General features: G+C 33.8%; 1 protein-coding gene across 1 annotated transcript in view; it reads left to right on the forward strand.

Moving 5' to 3' along the window:
* Positions 1-937: 937 nt before the first annotated feature.
* Positions 938-14,557, forward strand: part of LOC137772238 (zinc finger protein 343-like) — a 35,956-nt gene continuing 22,336 nt past the window's right edge. Inside the window, 4 exon segments of the mRNA XM_068556107.1 lie at positions 938-1,057; positions 1,161-1,378; positions 1,520-1,635; positions 10,019-10,146. Of these exon segments, the coding sequence (XP_068412208.1) occupies positions 938-1,057; positions 1,161-1,378; positions 1,520-1,635; positions 10,019-10,146 (582 nt within the window).

Raw genomic sequence — 14,557 nt, forward strand, 5'->3', positions numbered from 1 at the left:
GAAGAATAGAGAAAATTACATCTAAGTGTAATTTTAAATGTAAACATAAATGAAGATGAAAGTCTCCATCTTCTGGAAGCAGAAGTCTCCAGAGTCTGTTTTTAACAAAGTGTGCTGCCATTTTTCCTCCCAAATAACATGTAATTCACATGTGATTTCATTTGTATATGCCTAGCTATATGTTACCCAAAAGCAGGTATCCAGCTTGCAAAACGACTCACATACTTTTAATGGTCTAGGTTATTAAATGCATATGTCTGCTCTGTATTTATGTTTTAAATTGAAATCTCATTAAAAGATAGAAAACGATGGTTAACAAAACTGCTCCCCTTCAAAATAAAGCTTTGAAAAGGAGAGGATGTATATTTGCTCTAACAAATAACAACTTGAAAAAAGAGATAAGATTTATTTTTTCAAATTTATTTATTCATTCATTCATTCAAAATAAAGGTCATTGACTGCTGCATTTTTATAGGAAGTTTGGAACAGATAAAACAAGACACAAAACATAATAACCCCAGTCCTGCAATTCCACCTCTCTGAGTTAATTGCTGATGTATTTTTGTTCAGTTATTGCTATGTCACGCCTCTCACCTGAGGAAAGGACCCCCAGTTATGGAGTTGGCAAATGTCATTTTGCCTCAGTTTATATTTCTGGATGCTATTCGCTACTGCTCCCCAATTCCCTCACTCTTTAGTGCCTTGATCAAAACAGTACTTTAAATGCTCTCTCTAGAACACTGTTCTTCCAAACACTGTGTAATCAGATGAGAGATAACTGCCTGCAACTCTGAGCGCCTGATGGTCTCCCAGTGAATTCAGTCTCACGTCCTGCGGAGTACTTGGCTTCAACTACTGGCAGATTAGATCTCTCCTGGCCCCCCCCCATCCCTTCCCCTCACTCCCGCCCTTCGTTCCTCCCTACCAGCGGGAATAAATGATCAGCCTCGGGCGGGTGTGCAACCGCGTGACCAGAGCGCAGCCCTGTGACCCGGGCGCGAGGGGCTTTCGCTGGGGACCCGTTCCATCTCCAGCGCGAGAGACACGCGCCCTCCGGGTTTAGGAGAAGCGGCGCCGAACAATCCAGGGCAAGGCTCTCCTAGGGCTACGGTGACATCACTCCCGCAGCGGATTCCCAGCTCTCAGCTCCTGGTTTCCAGAGACGTTGGTCGCTTAGTCCGTCTGTGCCCTCCACTGGGAAGGGCGCATCGCTGCCAGGCATAGGGCCGGACACCGAGGAGCGACCCGACCCTAGTTGGAGGAGGAGGAGGGAGAGAGAAGACAGCGAGGCAAGCAGGACCCCGGCAGGCGGCAGCGTACAGCTCAACCCAGCGCACTACCTGCTGCTTCTCCTGCCGGCGCTGGTCCTCAGCACCAGGTGAGTCCAGGACAGTGCGTGACCTGAGCCCAGGGGCGGTCAGTGCGAGGCTGATCCCACCGCAGGTCACTTGTGGGGACCAAAAACACACAGTTCGGCATTATGTATCTTCTTCCTCCGTTAGGGGTTTTCTGTGACTAGGAATCTGATCTACATCAGCGGCAAAGGCCTTTTGGAGGAAGTCTCAGGACTGCTTCCTGTGCAGGGAAAAAGAATTTTCCTTACCAAAGACATGTTTCTCTGCTGCCCTAATAGTGGTGAGCACGTGGTCTCTGGGTAACAGAGAGACCAAAGAAGCGGAATGGAATCAAGGTGCAAGGAGGAAATTATTCCCAGGGAATGCCCCTACAACGGCCTCCCAACACAGGTGTCTAATCTTACGGTGTAGGGAGCCAGAGAAAGCAGATACATAGGTTCTGGGATACCTGAAACCTTGTACCAAAGGAAAAACAAAAAACAACCCTGGATCCCTGAAATGACCTGTTTTAACTTCTGCTAAGTGGTGAACTAAACAAATAGCAAACAAGACCACTTATGTTTAGAAACACACTCAGATGCTCCCTCACTGACCCCACATGGGACATTTTAGAGGTATTATTTACAACTAAAAAAAATACACAGATTTTAAGTTACAAGCTCAATTACTTTGGGCAAATATATGTTAATTTAGATACGGAATATTCACGTCACTCCAGAAATTCCCTGAGTGCCCCTTTTCAGGCAACACCCCTCAAAAGTAAACACTTTTCTCATTTCTATTACCATAGATCAATTTAGTCTGTACTTTAAATTTTTATAAATGGACTCATACAGTATATTTGCTTTGTGTCCAGCTTCTTTCACTTAGTAAAAAGTCTCAGCTTTATCCACGTTTGCTCCTTTTTAGTGCTGAGTGATATTACATCGCATGAATAAACCACAATTTGTTTTATCCTTTTAGTTGTTCATGGGCATTTGAAATGTTTTCAGCCTTTGCCTTTTATAAAGTTGCTAAGAACATTCTTGTAAATCTTTTTTTGGATATTTGGGGTAAAAAAATATATGTATATTTATATTTTTATATATTTTTATTTTATATATATATAATAGGTATAGTTTAACATTATGAAACCTGTTTTTTAAAGTGGTTGCACCATTTTTGACTCTGTTTAGGAAGGTATGAATGATCTAGCTGTTCCACATCCTTGACAACACTTAGTATTTCAATCTTTTTAATTTTAGCAACTCTAGCCTGTAGCTTGCCTTTTCATTTTATCTATTGTGCCCTTTGCGAAGCAGATTTTTTTTCCATTTTGATGAAGTCTAATGTATCATCTTTAACTAGTGCTTTTTTCTTCTTTATTTAACAAATTTTTGCATATCATAAGGTCATAAAACTATTTTGTATGTTCACTTCTAGAAACATCACTGTTTTAGCATTTATATTTAGGTCTATGATTCAACTCAAATTAGTTTTATTGTGTTTGATATGAAATAGGGATCAGGTTTTTGGATTATTTGTTTTGCTTTTTATTTGGATATCCAGTAAGTAATTTCAACATGATTTTCTAAAAAACTATTCTTTTTCCATTGCACTAAAATGGGACCTTTTTGAAAAACACTTGCCCATAATTGTGAGGTCTATATCTAGAATTATGATTTTGTTTCATTGACCTATTATTTGTTTACGCTTATGATAATTTTTCAGATTATATTTTTAATATAGCTTTACAGAAATGCTGGAAATCAGGTGGTGTAAGGTCTAAAATTTGTTCTCTCTGAAAATATTTCAATTTTTCTAACTTATTTGTATATCTACATATATATTAGTCTATTGGAAATTAATTCAGATAGCCACAGGGAAAGTTTGAGAAGAACTGACACCTTAACAATTATAAATCCTCCAAGCGATGAGCCTGATTCAGCTTCCCATTTACAGAGATTACCTTTAGTTTCTCTCTGCAATATTTTATAAATTTTAGTGAATCAGACTTGCACAGATTCATGATTAAATTTAATCCAATGCATTTTATGTGTTTTGGTGCTATTGCATATGGCATGTTTAAAATTTTATTTTCCAATTGTTTGTTGCCAATTTTTAGAAATACGATAAAATTTTGAATATTTATTTTATATCCTTCAACCTTGCTACATTTGCATATTATTTCAACATATTTTGTTGTTGAATCCTTAAAAATGTCGATATACACAATCATTCTATCTGGTAATAAATATAGTTATGTGTTTTCCTTTCAATTATTATTATGTTTTGTGGGTTTTTTTGGCATATTTCACTGTCCAGGTTCACTAGTACAATGCTGAATAGAAGTGAGGAATATGAATGCCCTTGCCTTTTTCTTAATCTCAGGGGAAAATAATTGAACACATCACTATTAAGTATGTTGTTAGCTGTAAATACCCCTTACCAAACTAAGTTTCTTTCTTTCCTATTTTTGCTGAGTTTTTATGAATGGGTGTTAAATTTTATCATTTATTGCATCTATTATGATAATCATATATATTTCTCATTTATAGCGTTATTATTGTGACTTACACAGATTCATATTTGAGTGTTGAAACAACTTAGCATTCCTGGGATGAACTCAATTTGGTCATAATATCTTGTCATTTTTATATATTGCTAGATTTTATTTCTGGTGCCCTGTTGATAAATTTTGTGTTATGTTAATTAGCGGTATTGGTTTGTAGTTTTATTTTGTTTTAATATCCTTTCATATTTTGGTGTCAGTGTTATAGTGGTCTCAGAAAATAATTTGGAAAGTGATGTATTCTTTTCAGTTTTCTGAAAGAATTTTTGTAAGATCAGTATTATTTCTCTATTAATGCTTGACAGAATATAGCAGTGAACCAATTGGCGTATAGTGTTTGCTTTGAAAGATGACTTTGACAACAATTCAATTTTTTAATAGACTTAGATATAGATGTTCTATTTTTTGCTGTATTCATTTTAATATGTTATGTTCATCAAACAAGAGTATCCATTACATCCTAGTTGTTGGATTTTTTAGCATATAATTGTTCTTAATATTTCTTTTTAAAATTGTAATATTTTTATGTACAATAGCCATATCCTCTCATTTATATTTTGAGTAATTTTGTTTTCCTCATCAGTCTTATTGTTGATTTTTCAACCTGTTTTTTTTTTCTACTATTGGCAATGTTCATTTTCCTTCTTGTTTGTGGTTTATAGCTTATTTACTCCAACTCTTTTGCTTTCTTCTTCTACTTTATTTTGCTCTTCATTTCCTAGCTTCTTAAGGTAGAAGCTTTTAAACTGCTTTCATATTGTTTTACTTTCTAAGCAGTAAATCAAAGTATAAATTCCCTTCTAAACATTGCTTTAACTTTTCCCCATAAATTTTGATATTCCTGTTTGTTTTAATTCAGGTTGAAATATTGTCTATGTTTTTGTGTGCTTTCTCCTTTGACCCATGGTTATTTAGAAGTGTTCAATTTAATTTCCAATCATTTGGGAATTCTTATATCTTTTTGTTATTGATTTTCTAGTTTAATTCATTTTTTTCTACAGAATATATTCTCTATAATTTTAATTATGTAAAATATATTGAGACATATTTTATTCCTCAGCATGTGATCTATCTTGATGTATATTCTTGAAAAAAAAGGGTGTGTGTGTGTGTGTATGCGTGTGTTTTGCATTTAAGTATTCCATAAATTTGTTAAGTATTCCATAAATATGTTAAGTAAATTAGGTCAATTTCTGTGATAGTATAAATCAAAGTTTTTATATTATTATAAAAATATCCAACTATGGATTGAAGGCTTAGTACTGTCAATTTTTTTCTTCATGTTTTTTGAAGCAACTTTTTGAGGGGCATTCTTAGGTTTGTCTTCTTGATGAATTGAGCACTTTATCACTATGAAACTTCCCTCATATGGCTGATAATATTCCTTCTTTTGAAGTCTACTTTGTATGACATTAATATAGCCTTTCCAGCTTGCTGCTTTTCTTTTCAAACTGGTAAAACTGTATTTTCAGTTTCTCTTACCAATAATGGTAGGACAGAGACTATTCTTTATCTTCTGCAGTACTTTCCACATGTATTTATTTCAATCATCTCTAGGCATCAAACAGAAAAAAAGTCACATAATGCACCTTTAACTGGACACTTATTGCTTAGAGTTGGTGAGTAGGGGCACTAGGGTAGGATGAAGAGGTTCTTAACCTGCACCTCAGGAATCTAAAAGTCAGAAGAGAGGGGCTGGAATGAGCCCTTTGAAATTGTTTGCAATTTCAAAGATTTTGTATGTGTACCTTTTTCTAGGTAGGAGATATTATCTTTCTCCAGACGACTTCTGACATTCCTAGCTAAGAAAAGGACATACTTGAAGAACATTCTTAAATCTGCAAATATGACTGCTGTGGACTATTTCTTCCAATCAGAACATGTAACTCTAGCTACTTTGCACCTAGTGTTATTCACTAAAAACTAATTTGCACTAATCCCGTAACTGTGCTTTATCATCAAAATTTTTGTTGCTATGGTTTATGCCACAGTTTTTACAGCCTCAATTAGCCTTTTTCTCTGTTATGAAAATTTTAAAATGCATTTCAGCAAAAGAAATTTTTAATAAGGCCATAACTGTCTCATGCTAACAGATACACATTAAAAATAAAATAAATTAGAAAAATACAATAATCGTCACATAGGGAGCAGTTTCTACCAAACAAAGAGCACCCGGGCCCTCTTATTTCATGCCCTTTGTAACTGTATGTTACAGTGTGTGTGCACACTGAATTGGAAATCCTCCCTGAAGGACAGTGTCAAGAGGACCCCTGGTGTGGATGTGGAGTCAGGCGACTAGAATTTGATATCAGCCTTTGCACCATCTTCCCTGGTGACTGTGGACAGGTCATATTACCTCCCAGTTTCCACATCTCTGGGACCAATGCTGTCCACTGGAAATATAGTGTGAGCCACACATGCAAGCACATAAGTAATTTAAAATTTTATAGTAGCCATTAAAAATAGTAAAAAAGTACCAGTGAAATTAATGTTAACACTATATTTTATTTAACCCAATATCAACAATATCATTTCAATATACAATCAATATAAAATACTAATATAAAATTTCATAATATTTTTTAAAACTAAGTCTTCAAAACCTATTGTGTACTTTGTGCAGCATATCACAATTTGGACTAGCCACATTTGAAGGGCTTAATTTCCACAAATGACTAGTGGCTACTGGATTGGACATTATAGGCTTGTATAAAATCACTGCTCTAATTCTATGAAAATGGAAGTTGAGAAAAAAAATCATCTCTAGCAGTTTGATTTGTGCCTTTTTTATATATCCTATATCTCTGATTAGTAAGGTCAATTATTCCTCTATATTCTTAAAGATATGAAGTACAACTGTAATAACTAATTTAATATCCTTATCTATTAATTCAATCACCTGTGACATTTCTGGCTCAGTTTGGATTGACTGAATTTCTTCTCATTATGGGTTGTGCTTTCCTGCCTCTTTGAATGCCTGATAATTTTTTATTGGATGGCATGCATTGTGAAGTTTGTGTTGTTGGGTAACAGATTCTTAGATTTCTAAAATTGTCCTTGAGTCTTGTTCTAGAAAGCTGTTAAGTTACTTGGAAACAGATTGACCCTTCCAAGTCCTGCTTTTAGGTTTTATTAGGTTGGACCAGAAGAGTGTTCAGTCTAGGCTTAATTTTCTGCATTGCCAAGGCAAGTTCTTTCGTAGGATACTACCACGTGAATTATGAGGTTTTCCGCTCTGGCTTACGGGAACTGGTGTTGTTCATGGTCCTGTGTGTGTGCTGGAGACTGTCCCCTGTAATCCATTTAGTTGATTCTTTCCTCAACATACTGTAGATTTCCAGTGTTCTCTGTGTGTGCAGCTCTCTCCTCTCTGTATTCTGCCCTGGAACTCTAGTAGTCTCAGCTTCCCTAAATTCCCAAGCTGAACTATTTGATTTAGACAGCCTGCTGGGCTCTGCCTTGGTTTTCTGTCCTTACTCCATGGGGTAGAAGCTTTCTTCTATGGGGCAATCATAAGACTCATCTTGTGTTTTCCCCTTCTCTCAGGGATCATTAGATTTTGTTGCCTAATATTCACTGTCTTAAGAGTCATTGTTCTTTACATTAAGTCTGGTTATTCAGCTGTTTCAATATGCTAGGATAAATCCAGTGTTTATTAATCCATTTAGGTGGAAGTATAAGAACCTCAGACACAGATTTGAGGGAAGGTTCCATAAGTCTAAGGGCTTCCCCTCTCTGTGGTTGTTTCCAATCCAGGATGCAGTCTCCACTCCACTTCAATTTTCAGCAGCTTTGGAGACCCCAAACTCCATCCTCTCCCTTATCAATCCAATGAGACTTTTCTTTGTGAGTTTGTCTGCTGTGCACTGGGTGGAGGGTGATTTTTGTTATTTACTGGTATTTTCTTTTAAGTATTTGGTCCAGATTTTATAATTGCTATAATCAGAAAGCTTAGTCCTATGTAAGTTATTCTACAAAGAATGGAAGCTGAGTGTGCTTTGAAATTATTTAAATTCTGAATGCAAATGAGCTATGTTTATTGAAAATTTTAAATTCTATGACTGAAGAGCTTTGTGTTTCTTCACTTTTGATTAAGGACCAAAATTTGTGAGAAGTTTGTTTTCTTATTCAAATGAAGGCACAGGAATTTGACCTATTTTATTTCCCAGGGCTGAGTCTTTTTGTTTCTGTATACCTTGTTATCAACAGAAATCTCTTTTTTGTGTGGTGCTAATTTGAAACAAAATAATCTTAGACCATAGAACTTGCATGAATAGAAACATTATCTACTTGTGCACTGGAGCGAGGAAGAAGGAAAAAAATAAGGACAGATATAAATATAAAATTTGAAGATAATGAGAAAATTGTCATCTTTTAAGAAATGAGAATTTACCAGTACTTAATCCTTTCCTAATCCATATACCTGAGAAGAAGCAGAATATGCCTCCCCAAAATGTACCACTTTGGCATGTGGATTGTTTTGAGCTGAAGGCAATTAAGACCCAGTAGACTCAGGAAAGCTTTTTACCTCTTCCTTAACTGCCTAAAGGAATTTAGTTAGGGTGCCTGAACAAGGAAGAGAGCTATTACTGGAGATAACTTTCTTTACCAGAAAGACTTATCTGCATGGCAGGTAAATATTTGTTTACCAAACATTTGCCCTTCTCATTTTCCAGTGCATTGTCTTCTTCCCCTTTGAAGCCCCAGAACCCCATCCCCTTCTTCTTAGCTTAAAACACCTTTTAAAAACTGTCCTCTGCCTACTCATAATTACTGCAACTAAGAATCACCTCGTTTATTTCCACCATATTCTACCTCTCTATATCTATCTTTTTCGTGTCAGTCACACACACACACAGGCACTCTCATCCACACTCACACTCAGACTAATACTTAGGACCAACAAAGATGTTGGACAGAGGCTGACACAGGAAAAGAGTCTGGGTCTCAAATTAATTATCTTGGTTCCTAAAAAGTGATTCAGGAGTTTAGCTAGCCAGTTACATCATTTTCTGCCAAGTGATAGAAATTTTAATTGCTACATTTCATTAGGAAAAAGAATGCAATAAAGAATATTTCAAAATAAAATGCGGTTTGTACAGGCTGCACTTTGTAATTCAAGTCTCTACTACTGACCTATGACACTGACCACACAACATAATGGAATGAGCCTGAATTAACCGGGTATAGCCCAGCTTGAAGGATGATGTTTGTTCTGTTGAAAATTCAAGCTTTGTTGAAATAGACTTTCAGCAGAGCTTTCCTATACAGACGAGACCTCCTTTACAGAAAGATTCTACCCTGTCAACTATTGTGACATCTAGTTTAAAGTTCACGTGTTCTATATTTTTGTCCCAACTGAGAAGTTGAATCTTTTATATAGACTCTAAGTAACTAAAGATGAAATGATAATCAATCCTTTTCCTCAGAACCACTGTACACAATGGTAGGGTAATGACACTTTTGTTGAGCAGAAAATAGCATAGTTTTTACTTTAGTTCATTAACTGCTTCATATTCATTGGTTTAGCAGTCAGGGAGGAAGCAAGCTTTCAACTGACATCACAGTTCCAAAATTAAATTTATCTACCATCTTATTTATTTAAGTTATTCAAATTTATCTACCATCTTAATTGTTATTATCATTTTTGAGATTAAAATGATAGGCAGCAAGAAGTTAGCATTGTGAAAAGAATATGAAAGTCCTGGTCTCAAATATCATGCAATCTAAATGTATTCTTTGTTAATTTGCTGGACCAAAAATGAAGAATTTCATCCTTTTACATTGTTCCAGCGTTATGATCTCAAAGATCATTGAATTTTAGGCATTTGAACCTAAATAAATGCAGTTTACAAGGCTTATGGAATAAGTTATAAGTCATGGAGCTGGAACAATTAAGGTGACCTTGAAAAAGAGTACAGAATCTTCTTGTCTTTGCTAAACTGCAAGAATCCACATCTTAACTTTCAAGATTATTATATGAAGCCACCAATGAATAATAATCTCTGCTTCAGGGAATGTGTCCAAAACAATTGATAAATCAAATTCACCTCTGATTTAAAAGAAGCAATTATTATGATGCCATTTTCTGAATTATCTTAAACAAATGTAGATTCTGAAGGAACTATAAAGGTTAGTGAGCTCATAGAAATTAAGGACAGCTGCAGCTACCAGCAGGGACATCCTCTCCCATTCTTCACTGCCCAAGCAATGCTCATTGTCCGCAGAGCAATTCGACAAGTAATTATTTTTTAAATTTTTATTGGAGTATAGTTGATTTACAATGTTGTGTTAGTTTCAGGTGTACAGCAAAGTGAATCAGTTACACATATACATATATCCACTCTCTTTTTTTTTTATTAGATTCTTTTCCCATATAGGCCATTACAGAGTATTGAGTAGAGTTCCCTGTGCTATATAGCAGGTTCTTATTATTTATCTATTTTATATATAGTAGTGTATATATGTCAGTCCCAATCTCCCAATTTATCCCTCCCCACCTTGTCCCCTGGTAACCATAAGTTTGTTTTCTACATCCGTGACTCTACTTCTGTTTTGTAAATAAGTTCATTTGTACCCTTTTTTTTAGGTTCCACATATAAGTGATTCTTTTCTTTGCATTTCATCTTGTCCCTATAGTTATGTATTTTATAATATACTTATGTAGTAGATGAACAAAGGCATAGATGGATAGATATATAGATAGGTAGGTAAAGTTTGCTAGATGTAGTCCATAAATATGTCTCTAAAAATTATGAAGGCCCTAAAAAGACAGAAACATTTTAAATTGTATAATTCCAGCTCTCAAACAACTAAAATTCCTACTAACTTATTGATAAAATTTAGAATCACTTTCCTTAAAATGTAGTGCTATATAATCTGAGCTTTCAAATGTGAAATCTAGAGTTATTTTAATGTAGAAAGTTCAAATATTACAATGGTATCTCACAATTTATTTGGTTTTTCCTTTTTTGATTTGCAAGCATTTGAAATTACATACACACACACACACACACACACACACACACTGTCTTTTGCACTATTGCTTCCCATGTATTCACCATTATGATTTTTGGCTTGTATTTTTCTTTATAATTACTCAGGTTTTTATTAATATTTCAAAGATTTAACATTTAGAACACTTATTTATAATAATTACAATTCTTAAAGTTTTTAAATTAATGTATGAAATTAGATTTATTTATTCAGAGTTTGTTTTTCCACATGAGCGTAATTTATTAGTACAAATAGCATTTTCCTATTTTCAAGAATACATAGGTTGAAACACTGAACATTTTTTTATCTTTTAGCTTTATTTTATTATTTTAGCTTTATTTAGTCTACATTTTGTTAATCACACTGAGTAAAAGGATTCAGTTCTAGTGATGTCTGATTCCAAGTTGATGCATAATAATTGCTGCTACCCTATCATTATACAAAGAATTATATTACTTATATTTCAGAACTCATTCAGCTTAAGTAAAATGCTTTCAAAATTGTGTTTGACTGAACTGAGCCATTTTCACACCTGAAAGTTCTCCTATATATTAGGTCCTTTTCTTTCTTTGAGTCTTTTATATTTGGACTGTGTTAAGAAGTGGCGACTTCAGTATTGCCTTAAATTGGATTCCCCTCAAAACCTTTATTAGCTTAATAGATTTCAGTTTCATTAAGTCTTACCCAGATCCCGTTTCCCCTTTAGAATACTGTCACAGATAACTGATAATATTCAGAGTATTATCTGTTCTTGTTCCATAATTTTTTCCTCATATATGTATTTTTTTCAAATATAGGAGAATTTCTTCTACTAATCAGTAAAGTAAAATATGAACCTTCAATCTGGATTTCAGACTACTAGAAATGTATTTAAAGAGGCAAATAAAAAAACTTGCACCAACTTGGAAAAAAATCAAACAAAAACAGGAATAATTTAAGTAAAATGGAATATTTGGCAGTATTAAAAATGATGATAGGTACTGAAAAGAGATTCCACAGTGTGAAAAGCTAAATAAAAGTATATACAAACATGCATTTTACATATTTTATTGAGCATTAAAAAAGTATGTTACAAAAATGTATAACATATGTTCATAATTAGAAAAAAATTTCAAAATTGTGTTTATATTCCTGTATATTTCAATTTTCAGTATTAAACTTGTATTTCTGCATAATATAAATAGTAAAGATAAAAAAAAAATAATTTTCTTTCATTCTGGAAAGCTTGGATTATACAGAAAAATTCAAACAATGAAATTAAAATTAACCTAGTATCTAATAGTATAAGACCTTTTGACTCGCATCTAAAATTGAGTTCTAGTTTTTCAATTTTTTCCAGAGTTTAAAAGTAGAAAAATAGGACACACTAAACCAAGACAGGTATCTCTGGGAAAAATCTTGGTCAATGTAGTAATTTTACTTTAATTGTCACACAAACCTGCCAGAATGACTTGTTTTTAAAATTTTTCCTACATATCTTCATTTATAAGAGAGTTGACATACTAGATGGATGTAGAATAGTTGTCTAAGAAAATTGATTAATCTAATATGAACAAAAAACCTGATGTGGCTTGTTTTATTTTTAAGTAACACAGTTCTGAAAAGCTGGTCTTGGATTACTCTGCTTTGAAAACCTGCTAGAAACCACTCCAGGCTATGAAATATTTGCTAAATACTAAACATACATCTATTTTATTTTCAAATTGGAGTAACTGTGTCCAATTGACCATGTCTTCTGGTAACAGGTGTCCCAGCCCTCGAGGACCACCCTAAATCTAGTTGGAAGCGTACAGAGCTGGCTTACCATTTCATTTGGAAAACAGACATAGGCATAGACACAACAGAAATAGCAATAATTCTGTAAGCCTTTCCATCTTATATTAAAGTAGATGTCTGTGAATGAGAGCAGTTATAGGACTTTAAAACTTTTGGCTAAAGTAACTGTTTACATTGCTGTTAATGGCAGTTTTATGTGTATCAGTTGGAAAATTCAGAATAATAAAAGAAACAAAATTGTTTCTGCTCAGAAGAGGGAGGATGAGAAGAAATCCAAGCACTGGTTTAGAAAATCCTATGAATACTATTCAATAATTGAACTTCTAAAATTGTGTCTGAATGATTTTTTTAACATTCAAAATATTATATGAAATATTTTCAATGATTTAGGGTTTATGGATACCTGTGAATCAATTGCTTTGACGTGCAATATATCAATCTCATTACACTGACTCATATGTGGTATATCTGCTGTTAATAATTCCTATAAAAGTCACTGTGGAGGAAATGTTTTCAAAAAGAAGCTGCATACATTTCTGATTTAAAAATATAAATCGAAACTATTCTTAAGATGTCTCATTGAAGAATGCTTTTTGGGTTGTATTTTATATTACAAATTTTAAAACATTTACCAATATTGAGATAAAAAGTTCATGATTCATATTATTTTTTAGAATTAAATTAATAGAATTATCAGATACTTAATTTTACTAAATAGACAAAATTAAGCAGTGAAAACTACTCTATTACAGCAAAGTATTTAGACTCAAACAGTGTTTGAATTCATTGTTCCCCAACTTCCTACCCATTATGGAGTCCCCTCTATGGAAGCCAAAGATCCACGAAGCCTCTATCTGAAACTCTTGGAGAATTTTAAAGTAAGTTGAGTTTTTAATTGGCTACCAATTTGTTCTAATTTTTCATCTGAAGCAGGACAAATACTACTTTACTCCTTACGTGACTTTTTCAGTATATGTTCTTAACTGGTACATTGATTTTTCTTTATAGATATCCCAAAATAAATCTCAGGGTCCATTAATACTTAAAACTCAAAGATCTTTTTTTTCCTCACCCAGTGAGAAAAATGAAGAATAATTTAAAATTTCTTATCACTTCATTTCCCCGTGAGCTTTTGAATACAATTGTCCATGGAAAGTCTCCCTCCAGAATTGTAAGATTACTTTTATTGTGACTTGGTACTTGAATTGATGCCAAAGAATCATATTTAGATCAATTTTAAAAGCTATGAGAAAGATTATCAGTATGTGGTTGTGCCTCTATTGCTTCTACAGATATAAACACTAAGGAAAATTCAAAAATTTTCCGCAGTTGTATTCTAAGAGTGAGTCATTTGACACCTGTTGTCATACAGCTGAGACTGGCTGATTTTGGCTCTCTCTCCACTTTAAGTCAAAGAAAGATAGTTTGGACATGAGTGACTATGGCAATTGCAATACCAGAAGGTAAATTAAGATTTTTTTGACCCAAAGCAACAGGAAACTTTTGAAAAGGGTAGATTGCATCTATGTTTATTGTATTGTAAATATAGAGAATTATTTTAAGGAAGGTTCATGCTAAAGTATTCTTTTCGTTTTTTAAAGCCTTACAAAGGAAAAAAAAATAGAACTGTTGATAATGATAAAGTAAAAATGTTGACATCTTATCTCAACTTGAATGGCATGCTAGTTGCTTTCCTATAAGATGAATCATAGGGTAAAAATATTTCTTGTTGGATTCAAATATGCTATTGTGTGTATTTTTTAATGTTTCAGATTGAGGAGGAATAATCAAGGTTGCAGAATGTTTGATTTCTCACAAAGGTAAGTATTATATTGGCAGAGATGAGAAAATGTTTCTTTTATCAGTCAGGTCTTCATAG

Source organism: Eschrichtius robustus, chromosome 11 (genome assembly GCF_028021215.1).
Source record: "Eschrichtius robustus isolate mEscRob2 chromosome 11, mEscRob2.pri, whole genome shotgun sequence".
Classification (NCBI taxonomy): Eukaryota; Metazoa; Chordata; class Mammalia; order Artiodactyla; family Eschrichtiidae; genus Eschrichtius; species Eschrichtius robustus.